Genomic DNA, 12,212 nt, shown 5'->3' on the forward strand with positions numbered 1-12,212 from the left:
ATTTTATCAGAAGGTACTAATGGGGTGCTTTTTAAGACAAAGAACTAGGACTCAATCCTTTCTCAAATGATACTTAAATGGTTTTTGACAAGAATGGTTGCATTGTCCAGTCTTACCAGTAGAAATAACCAAATTTCTACAGGGCTGCTGCTTGGTTAACAAGGTACCTCTGTATGTTATATGCATTCTTAGAGATACTTGAAATATGAATATTAAAAGAGCCTTAAAATTGGTGAAATACAGTATCTGGTCTTGTTTTTCCTTGTCTCTCTCTCTATATATATATTTTAAATATTTATTTATTTTGAGAGAGAGCATGAGAGAAGGAAGGGGAGAGAGAGAGAAGGAGAGAGAGAATCCCAAGCAGGTTCCTGCATCGTCAGCACAGAGCGTGACACAGGGCTCGAACTCACAAGCTGTAGATCATGACCTCAGCTGAGATCAAGAGTCAGATGCTTAACTGACTGGGCCACCCAGGAGCCCCATCAATATTTTTATTTAACAGTTTTATCTTCAAAAACCATGGTTTATTTGATTGAAATTTCCTTTTGTAGGAATTGAAACTTCATCACTCTTAAGAGTGATTGCTAAAGTGGATTAAGCAAGGAAATAATAGCTTCTGTCTAGATTTAAAAATTTGTCTTTTTAGGGGCGCCTGGGTGGCTCGGTTGGTTAAGCGGCCGACTTCGACTCAGGTCATGATTTCGCGGTCCGTGAGTTCGAGCCCCGTGTCGGGCTCTGTGCTGACAGCTCAGAGCCTGGAGCCTGTTTCTGATTCTGTGTCTCCCTCTCTCTGACCCTTCTCCGTTCATGCTCTGTCTCTCTCTGTCTCAAAAATAAATAAACGTTAAAAAAAAAGTTTTTAAATTTCAGTTTTAGTGCATATGTTTAAATTATATACTACATTAGTAAAGTAGTGTATGCAGTGTTAGTGATATACCACTGATGTTAGAGGTCAGAATTTGGGCAACCTTGATTACTGAAAAATCATCCCTGAGTCAGATGGTATTTTGCAAAGATGAATGCAACAGTATTTTTCATCTCATGTTCTTCCTACATGGTGAATAGAATTAATGTTCCCTCCTCTTGAAACCAGAAGGATTTTTGTGGCTTTCAACTTACGGAGTATGGCAGAAATGAGATGATGTGACTTTTAAGGGTAGGCAGAATGCTTGTGCTTAGAACCTTGAGCTGAAGTTCAACTCAAGACTACCAAGTTGTGAAGGAGATTTATAGAGAGGCTCTGAAACTATAAAAAAAAAGAGATGTCCAGCCATCATCATCTCCAGCAATCCCTGCTCTTGAATGTTCCAGGTCTTGCCACTATATAACTGCACCTGCCCCAAACTGGAAAGTGAGAGTGTTTGAATATTTAACAGAGGGCTGTATTCAGACTGCCCAAGAAGTGGCTGGGCTGCCTGGGTGGCTCAGTTGGTTAACTGTCCAACTCTTGATTTCATCTTAGGTCAGGATTTCACGGTCGTGTTTTGGCTCAGGTCAGGATCTCATGGTTGTGAGATTAAGCCCTGTTTCAGGTTCCATGCTGAGCATGAAGCCTGCATAAAATTCTTTCCCTCTCCCTCTGTCCTTCCCTTGCTCTCTTTTGTGCATGCTGGTGCAAATGCTTTATCAAAAAAAAAAAAAAAAAAAGACTTTGTTGACTCAGTATTTTAAATTCAGTTGTTTTTATTGAGATAAAATTCACATACCTTAAAACTCAGTATTTGAAAGCATACAATTCAGTGACTTTTATTGTATTGACAAAGTTTATGGCTAGTACTACTAATAAGAGAATGTTTTAGTCACCCCAGAAACAGATCTTGTGTCCACTAACAGTCACTCCCCATTCCTCCTTCCTTTCAGCCCCTGGCAGCCATTAGTCTACTTAACAGCTCTATTATTGACTCATATTTAACACTTAATTTTTAAAATTGATTGTCTAGCTTTCTTAGTACATTTGAAATAATATACTAGAAAGATCTTGAGGGTGGTTTTGGCTCATTTAATGGTAGTGGAAGTTACAACTGAGAATGTTAACAATATGGAAGACAATAAAAAAATTTGTGTTTGATTTTCTAAAGAATAGTAATGATACAACTAATGAATGACTGTGCCATCAAAAAAATGTTATATTTTGTTATCTTTTTAGGGAGCCATGGAATTCTGCATTTCTTATTAGAATGTGGGGGAAATGCTGAAAATAAAAAGGGCAAATACAGTTAGGAAGGGTACTTTTTTCTATTTCTGAAATAAAAAAGATAGTTATGAATGGATGTTACTAAGTCATATCCATGTTAATATTTTCTTCCTTTCTCCCTTGGTCTCTTTGTCTTAAATGCATGGTTGTTTTTTGAAAGAAGAAAAATGTTTGGTGTAAATGCTGACTTTGAAGCTTGGGAATGGACGACAAATTTCTAAAACTCAGTGTTATTCTGCTATTAGAAATAAAGCAAATGCAAGTTGACTAAAAAAAAAGTAAATTCTTTTTAAATTTATTTATTTTTGAGAGGGGGGAGAGAGTCAGAGAGAGAGGAAGAGAGAGAATCCTAAGTAGGCTCTGTGATGTCAGTGTGGAGCCCAGTGTGGAGTTTGAACTCACAAACCATGAGATCATGACCTGAGCTGAGATAGTCAGATGCTTAACCAGCTAAGCCACCCAGGCGCCGCCCCTCCAAGAAGTAAATATTAGTATTTACCTTTCAGTGTTGTTAACATTAAGTGAAATACTGTCAGTAAGAGGGGAAACACTATTAATTTTCCAGAAAAAGTTTCATCCTACTTTTAGATAATTTCATATATTTATCCTTAATTTTGAGAAAGGTATCCAAGCCATCTGTGTAATTTCCCCTTGGAAACTTGGTAAAACTTGGATTGTAACTTCAAACATAGAAACAATCATTTTTTAATAAAATTTTTTTTCTAATAAAAAACAGTGGTCTTCAAAGTAGGATGCTTAAGATGACTCACTAATGTAGATGAAAAAAGTATTAGAATTTATATTCATCTCTTAATGGGTAATAAAGTAATAAAAAATGAGAAAAATATTTAGCTTCACAGTGGTCCCCTTCATTTGTTAAGATGAGATTTATAGCTTGTGTGGCATCTTGAGGAAGCCTGGGGGGGCGGGGGGTGATAATCCAAACCTCACCTATGTATTTCCTTTCAGTTTATTGTGATGTGTTTACTTGTGCCTGAGTAAGTGGATTTAAAGATTTTAAATAGTAGACTTATTAGCAGAATTTTGTGTTGAGGAGTGATTATAAAAATCTTTTAATACTCAGAGGTTCAGTAGTTATAGCATGATAAGAGTTTTTAAACCTTAAGTTTAAAGATGAGATAGGCATTTTTCTTTTATAGATAAATTTTCTTCATTTGAGTAACTTTCAGTGTTATTTTTATAAATATTAACACAGTCTTTCCTTTGGTGTTTAAAAGTAGCATTTTAGCTTTGAGTGACAAAGAACTTTAAAAAACAAATTTTTTTTAAAAGTAAGCTCTGTGCCCACAGTGGGGCTTGAATTTACCACCTCCAGATCAAGAGTTGCTTTGTCTACTTACTGAGGCAGCCAGGCACCCAAGAACTTCTTTTTGAATGAAATTTATGTGTGAAAATGGATGTGTTTGGAAATATTTACATTATTTTCTCACTTTGTTGCTGAAAAGTATGTGTTGTAAAAGTTGTACCTTGAAAAACACAGGAACAAAATTGTAATCTATTTTCTTCAAATGAGTTATACGTTTTGAACTTTCATTTCAAAAACAATACACTTGTAATAAATTTGTAAGAAAAACTGGAAAATTATAACTGAATTTTGGCAAAGCCAATGAATGTCATCTTACAATTGGATTTACATATATTTGTGTACTCCTATTTTAATTTGTTTTGACATTAAAACTAAGATTAGACCTAATTGGTGTATCATAGTTTAAGCCAAGATTGAAAACAAATGGGTATTTATTCACATTGCTTTCGATTTTTAAAAAAGACAATAATTTAGAGAAGAGAGTGCAGATGGATTTTTTATATCAGTATAAAAATTCAAAAAATTGCTTATCTCTTTACCTTAATTTCTTTTTATTTAAAATTTTTTTTAATTTTTTTTTTTTAATGTTTATTTTTAAGAGAGACGGAGTGTGAGTGGTGGAAGGGCAGAGAGAGAGAGAGAGAGAGAGAGAGAGAGAGAGAGAGAGAGAGAGGGAGAGAGAGAGAGAGGGAGAGAGAGGGAGACACAGAATCGGAAACAGGCTCCAGGCTCTGAGCTGTCAGCACAGAGCCTGACACCAGGCTTGAACCCATGAACCTTGAGGTCATGACCCGAGCCAAAGGTGGTTGCTTAGCCAACTGAGCCACCCAGGCACCCCTCTTATTTTATATTTTTATATTAGATTAGTATTTAGTAGTCCATATATAATTTATGGATTAATATGTCTGTGAGCTGATTGCTTAATTTTTTACTGATAGGAGTGTGTAATCTGAGGTTTAGAGGTCATTAATCCAGATTATTGTCTGATGTTTCAGGGGGAAATTTGAACTCTGCATCACTATTGAAGTGTTTTTGCTTGGAGGGCCGCTATTCTGTTAGGTCATGTAGAATTTGAGCACACAGTGATGCTATATTCAAAGTAATTTACATGTTGCTCCAAATTTGTCAAGCTTATTCAAATATTTTTCTGCCTCAATCTCTTTCTATTCTCCTCTTCTGGGCCTCCAATGACATGTATATTAGACTTTTGATACTTCCATATGTCCCTGAGATTATTATTTTCTTTCCAGTCTTTCTCTGTTCTTCAGATTGGATATAATTTATATTTATTTACCTTCATAATTACTGATTATGTTCTCTGTCATCTCTATTCTAATAACGAGCCTGTCCAGGCTTAGTGTATTTTTCAATATATCTTTTGCTTACATAGTTTCTGTACTGAGAATCTCTATCTTTCCACTTATTTCATGTTTCTTTACCTTTACCTCCTGAAGCTTAGTTATAATAGCTGCTTTAAAATCTTTGATAACTTCTGCATCTGAGTAATCTACTTGTAACATGTTGTCATTTTTATTGAAGTTCATCACATTTTCCTGACTCTTGTAGTTTTGGTTTCTGTCCTAGATTTTGTGAATGTTATCATGTTATCTTGTTAGACCCTGATCTCTGTTACATTCTTTGGAGAAAAGTGATTTTTTTTTTTTTTTTTTTTTTAGCAGGTTATCAATTTGATTAGGGTCAGACCACAAGTTCAGTATTGCTTTCTGTGTGTGGTGGTTAGCTTCCCCCCCCGCCCTTTTTTTTTTTTTTTTAATTAAATTGAAGTATTGCTGACGTACAATATTATATTAGTTTTGGGTATACAGTATAGTGATTTGATATTTATATACATTATGAAGTACTCACCATGAAAAGTCTGGTTATCATTTGTCACCATATGAAGTTGTTAAAGTATTATTGACTATATTTGTTCTGTTGTACTTTATATAAACCCAGTGACTTATTTATTTTATAACTGGAACTTTGTACCTCTTAATCCCCTTAACTTATTTTGCTGAGTCCATATTCCTTCCCTTCTGGCAACCTCCAGTTTGTTCTTTGTATTTAGATTCTGTTTCTGTTTTGTTTTATTTATTCATTTGTTTTTTAGATTTCATACAGTGAAATCATACCGTATTTGTCTTTTTCTGTGTGAGTTATTTCACTTAGCATAATACCCTCTAGGTCTATCCACGGTATTATAAATGGCAAAAGATTTCATTCTCTTTTATGGCTGAGTAATATTCCAGGGTGCTGTGTGTGTGTGTGTGTGCATGCATGCATGTGCGCATGTACGTGTGCACACATGCACTGCATTTCCTTTATCCATTCATCTATTAGTGGATACTTAGATTGCTTCCATATATTGGCTATTAATAATTATGCTGTAGTGAACATAGGGGTGCATTTATCTTTTCAATGTAGTGGTTTTGTTTTCTTTGGATCAATAACCAGATGTAGAATTGTTGGATCATATGGTAGTTCTAATTTTAATTAAAAAAAATTAACTTATTTTTAAATTCTTGTATAATTAATGTACATGTTACATTAGTTTCAGGTGTACTATATAGTGATTTGACAGTTCTATACATTACTTGGTGCTCATCATGATAAATATAGTCTTAATCTCCATCTATTTCACCTGTCACCCCACCTACCTTCCCTCTGGTAACTACCAGTTTGTTCTCTATATTTAAGAGTTTTTTTTGGTTTGTTTGTTTTCTTTGTCTTGTTTCTCAGATTTCACATATATGTGAAATCATACCGTATTTATCTTTCTCTGATTGACTTGTTTCACTTAGTAGTATACTCCTTAGATGCATGCACATTGTTGCAATTGGCAAGATTTCATTCTTTTTTTATGGCTGAATAATACTCTGTTGCATGTATTTTAAAAAAAATTTTTTTTTCAACATTTATTTATTTTTTGGGACAGAGAGAGAGACAGAGCATGAACAGGGGAGGGGCAGAGAGAGAGGGAGACACAGAATCGGAAACAGGCTCCAGGCTCTGAGCCATCAGCCCAGAGCCCGTCGCGGGGCTCGAACTCACGGACCACGAGATCGTGACCTGGCTGAAGTCAGACACTTAACCGACTGCGCCACCCAGGCGCCTCTACAAAAGTTTATTCTTAAATGTACAACTAAGACAACACTTCATTCTAGCTATAGGTGGCAACAGATGCTATGACAGGGAATCCAGATGTTTAAACAGGAATGGAATTAAAGATCACCATTGCCTGAGGCCAAGGAACAACTTACTTTTTGCCAGATTTCTTAATTCCACCTGTGGCCAGGCGTCCTTTCCCTACAACCTGTGCTTTTAGGTACTCAAGTTTCTTCTGATCCTCTTTCTGTTTCTGCTTGAATGCTTTATCTTCCTCTTCTATCTCCTTAGCCTGCTTATTTGGCTGCTTGAGGGGCTTCTTACCACTTCATGGCTGTATGTGGCTCCTGCTGTCCTTTTCCCACACCCTCCCCCAAACAGGAAGCCTATTTCGGGGTGGCTGGGTGGCTCAGTCGGTTAGGCGTCCGTCTTTTGGTTTTGGTTCAGGTCATGATCTCAGGGTTCATGGATTTGAGCGCCATATTGGGCTTCGTACTGACAGTGTGGAGCCTGCTTGGGATTCTCTCTCTCTTCCTCTCTCTCTCTGCCCTTCCCCTGCTCACTTCCTCTGTCTCTCTCTCAAAGTAAATAAATAAAAAACTTAAAAAAAAAAAAAGGAGTGTCTGGGTGGCTCACTTGGTTGAGCGTCTGACTCTTGGTTTTGGTTCAGGTCATGATCTCATGGTTTGTGAGTTTGAGCCCTGCATTGGGCTTCTCACTGACAACGTGGAGCATGCTTGGGATTCTCTCTCCCTTTCTCTCTCTGGGCGCCCCCCCCCCCCCCCCCCCAAATAAATAAAACCTTAAAAAAAATAAATAAAAAAACAAAAATAGGAAGCCTGTTTTTAATTTTTTGAGGAATCATCATGCTATTTTCCATAGTGGCTGCACCAATTTACATTCTCAACAATAGTACACACGATGGTTCCTTTTTCTCCACATCCTCATCAACAGTTATTATTTTTTGCCTTTTTTAAAAAAGTTTATTTATTTTTAAGGGAGGGAGGGGCAGAGAGAGAAGGAGAGGGAGAATCCAAAGCAGGCTCTGCCCTGTTAGCATGGAGCCTGACGTGGGGCTCGAGGCTTGATCTTGCAAACCACAAGATCATGACCTGAGCTGAAATCAAGTGTTTGATGCTTAACTGACTGAGCCACCCAGGTGCCCCTATTTCTTTTTATTTTATTTTAATTTAATTTAATTTTTTGAGAGAGAGAGTGAGTGAGCAGGGGAGGGGCAGAGAGAGAGGAAAACAGAGGATTCAAAGTGGGCTCTGTACTGAGAGTAGAGAGCCCAATGTGGGGCTCAAACTCAGGAGCTGTGAAATCATGACCTGAGCTGATGTTGGCTGCACAAACAACTAAGCCACCCAGGCTCTGTATTTTATTTTATCTATCTTTTAAAGTTTATTTCTTTATTTTGAGAGAGAGACAGAGAGAGAGAGAGAGAGAGAGAGAGAATCCCAAGCAGGCACTGTGCTGTCAGTTCAGAGCCCAACATGGGGCTCGAACTCACAACCAGTGAGATTGTGACCTGAATCAAAATCAAGAGTTGGATACTCAACTGACTGAGCCACCCAGGTGCCCCCAGGTAGCCCTATTTCTTGTCTTTTTGATACCAGACTTTCTGACTGGTATGAGCTGATATCCTGTTGCGATTTTGATTTTCATTTCCCTGATGATTAGTAATGTTGAGCGTCTTTTCATGTGTCTGTTGGCTCTCTGTATGCCTTCTTTGGAAAAAGTCTCTTTAGGTTCTCTGCCCATTTTATTTATTTTTTTTTAGTATTTGTTTTGAGATAGAGACAGAGCACAAGTGGGGGAAGGGCAGAGAGGTAAGGAGGCACAGAATCCTAAGCAGGCTTCAGGCTCTGAGCTGTCAGCACAGAGCCCTAAGCGAGGCTCGAATCCACGAACTGCAAGATCATGACCTGAGCCCAAGTTGAATGCTTAACCGACTGAGCCATCAAGGCGCCCCTGCCCATTTTTAAATCAGAATGTTTTCTTTTTATTTTTATTAAAAATTTTTTTTTAATGTTTATTTTTTATTTCTGAGGGAGAGAGAGAGAGACAGAGCTGGAGCAGGGGAGGGGCAGAAAGGGAGGGAGACACAGAATCTGAAGCAGGCTCCAGGCTCTGAGTGTTAGCACAGAGCCTGACACGGGGATCAAACTCACAAAACGCGAGATCATGACCCAAGCCAAAGTCAGATGCTTAACCGACTGAGCCAGCCAGGCGCCCCTAGAATGTTTTTTTGGTAATGAGTTGTATGAGTTCTTTAAATATATTTTGGATACTAATCCTTTATCGGTTTTATCATTTGGAAGTATTTTCTCCTATTCCTTAGGTTGCCTTTTTGTTGTGTTGATGGTTTCTTTTGCTGTGCAAAAACATTAGCTTGATGTAGTGTTTTTTATTTATTTTTGGTTTTGTTACCCTTGCCTGAGGAGACAGATCCAAAAAATATTGCTAAGACCAATATCCAAGAGTTTACTAAATGCTTTTGTTTTCCTTTAGGAGAGAGAGCGAGGGAGGAGCAGAGAGGGAGAAAGAATCCCAAGCAGGCTCTGTGCTGTCATTGCAGAGCCTGACATGGTGCTTGAATCCATGAACTGTGACATCATGACCTGAGCAGAAAGTAAGAGTTGGGTGTTTAACTGACTGAGCCACCCAGGTGACTCTAGTCAACACAACTTTTAAAATTACAGCTCACGCACCTCTCAAACTGCTGCCTCTGTGATGGCTCTTGGAGCAAGTGAGTCTGTGGTGGGCTCTTTAAAAGCAAGAATCCTGCTTTTTTGGTAGCCTTCCTGTTCTTCTGAAATTAAGTCACATTGACTTTAAAGCTCCTAGAGTTAAGCTCTGCTGATTTTCAAAGTCAGACATTACAAAGCCAGATGAGTCCCTACTCATCTCCTTGACATAAGTGTGTGGGGGGCAGGTGCTCTCTGTAGGGTTTGAACCCTTCCTCAGAGTGTACTTTTGTGCCTTTGATATCCCTTCCACTTGGGGGGTCCTGTGCTAACATTGTGAGTCCCAGTCAGATTGCATCTCTGCCCACTCTGCCCTTCTTGATGTGGCTTTTTCTTTACATCTTAAGCTGTGGAAGAATTGTTCTGCTAGTCTTCAGGTCATTCTCAGAGTTGCTCTAAATGTAGTTGGAGCCTTAGTGTGTCTTTAGGAGGAGACAAGTTCAGAATCTTTCTACTTTACCTTCTTAATCCTGATTTGGTATGGGTGGTTTTAGTATCATTTCAGTTTTCAAGACCTTTGCCTTGCTTCTTTCGGCCTGTCCTGTGCATGTGCCACTCAACCGTTTGTTTTAGACTGGTTTGGTTTAATTCTCAAAGCTTTTTCTTTGTCTGTTTGGGTCTGTCATGTGCCTGGCTCAGGAATGAGCCTGCAACTTATGTGGGATCATGGAGAACTTTTCCTCCCCATGACTCTTCTATCCCTTTGCAATCTATTGCCGGTTTGTCTGACTTGTAAGACAGGAATTTTATCTGCATTTAGTCCCTTCTATTGCTCTGCTATGCATCTCCCTCAAGGCAGAGTCTGGGCTTGTTCTTAAACATTTCTATGATAAAGAGTAGCCTTTATTGTAGGATTAGTTTAGCCCTACTGCTATGGCTTGCGATCCTTTTGGAGGAGCATGTGCTCAAAAAATAAGTTCAGTTGCTGGATCAAGTGGTATGAATGTTTCATTAAGGCTTCAGAGGCTTTTCTAGCTATGCTTCTATTAATACATATGCTCATGTTGGAATAATAGGTTTATTGTACCATTGCATGCATACATTTATTCAAATTTCTTTTTTTTTAAGTTTATTTATTTTGAGAGAGACAGAGAGAGGGAGAGAGAAAGAGTGAGCAGTGGAGGGGCAGAGAGAGAGGGAGAGAGAGGATCCTAAGCAGAGCTGTGAGATCATGACTTGAGCAGAAATCAAGAGTCGGACGCTTAATCGACTGAGCTGCCCTGGCGCCCCTTAAATTTATCTTCTTTTGATCATCCATTACATTCAAGTAGATGCAGAGAATACAAAATTGTCATCAGCTTTTTCAGGTTGGTACTGAAGACACTAACAATTTATGCTACTGCCTTACTATGAGGAATAGTGTGTATACTTTTGGTTCTTATGAGGGTTTTTTTTTGGTAGTACTTTGCATAGATCTTATTGTTAATTTTGTCCACAAAACATGAATAATATCTCTAACCAATGAGTGCATTTTATATATGATGAAGTGCATAGTTGCTGCTTGATTATTGTTTGTTGGTAGATTAATTTGGAGTGATCCATTTTTGTATTCTGTTTTTCTAACGTTTTCTTCTTTGCTGATGCTTAAAAGCCTATCTGGTAAATTTTTAATTTAGAGTTATTGAGGATTGATCGAAGCTGTCAAATTTCTATGTTGGCAGGATAAATGTAGTTAGTACTGTCATTTTGGATAATGAACATTTAATTTCAGTTTTAGAGGATCGTATGTGATAACATGTAAGCAAAAGTTCATAATGTTAATATTTTAAACAATACCCCTTAAACATTTTTTAAAATGTTTGTTTATTTTTGAGAGAGAGACACACACACAGAATGCGAGCAGGGGAGGGGCAGAGAGAGCGGTAGATACAGAATTCCAAGCAGGCTCCAGGCTCTGGGCTGTCAGAACCCAACAGGGGGCTTGAACTCCCTGTGAGATCATGACCTGGGCTGAAGTCGGACGCATAACCAACCGAAACACCCACGCGCCCCTAAACAATAATCCTTTTTATAGTAACTTAAAAATGGTAAATACAAGGGCTTTAGTTGATTTCAGTATCTGCTCTTGTATTTAAACATCTTAATTAACAATGTGTGTAACCATATCTAATTCAGTAATGCAAGAGTTTTCCCTCCTCTCCTTTTTATTTTATTTTTTAAGGTTTTATTTATTTGTTTAAACATTTTTTTTTAAGTTTACTTATTTATTTTGAGAGAGAGAGAGTGTGTGTGTGAGCAGGGGAGGGGCAGAGAGAGAGGGAGAGAGAGAATCCCAAGCAGTCTCAGCACTAATGGTGCAGAGCCCACTGCAGAGCTCAGACTCAGAAACTGTGTGATCATGACCTGAGCTGAAACCAAGAGTCAGACACTTAACTGAGCCACCCCGGCACCCCAGATTTTATTTTTAAGTGATCTCTGCACCCAGTGTGGGGCTTGAACTCATAACCCTGAGTTCAAGAGTCCCTTGCTTTACTGACTGAGCCAGCCAGTCACCCGCATCTCCTCCCCGCCCTTTCAATAGTTGAAATACACATTTTTAAAATTTATTTAAAATTTTTTTTTAGAGAGTGAGGGAGAAGGTCAGAGGGAGAGAGAGCAAGAGAGAATATCTTTTTTTTTTTTAAACATTTATTTATTTTTGAGACAGAGAGAGACAGAGCATGAATGGGGGAGGGTCAGAGAGAGAGGGAGACACAGAATCTGAAACAGGCTCCAGGCTCTGAGCAGTCAGCACAGAGCCTGACGCGGGGCTTGAACTCACGGATCGCAAGGTCATGACCTGAGCTGAAGTCGGCCGCTTAACCGACTGAGCCACCCAGGCGCCCCAAGAGAG

At 38.4% G+C, this 12,212-nt stretch overlaps 2 protein-coding genes across 8 annotated transcripts in view; one reads left to right on the forward strand and one right to left on the reverse strand.

The window, feature by feature from the left end:
• LRBA (LPS responsive beige-like anchor protein) overlaps positions 1 to 12,212 on the forward strand; it is a 772,087-nt gene that overhangs the window by 45,585 nt on the left and 714,290 nt on the right. The gene's annotated exons all lie outside the window — the stretch shown is intronic.
• Positions 6,640 to 6,957, reverse strand: LOC121039858 (translation machinery-associated protein 7; the record flags this gene model as incomplete). The annotated part of the gene is made up of 1 exon (XM_040490276.1): positions 6,640 to 6,957. A coding segment is annotated over one exon (177 nt), but the record flags the coding sequence as incomplete, so codon positions are not given.

The sequence above is a fragment of the Herpailurus yagouaroundi genome, unplaced genomic scaffold (genome assembly GCF_014898765.1).
Source record: "Herpailurus yagouaroundi ecotype Mexico unplaced genomic scaffold, PumYag 28, whole genome shotgun sequence".
Lineage (NCBI taxonomy): Eukaryota > Metazoa > Chordata > Mammalia > Carnivora > Felidae > Herpailurus > Herpailurus yagouaroundi.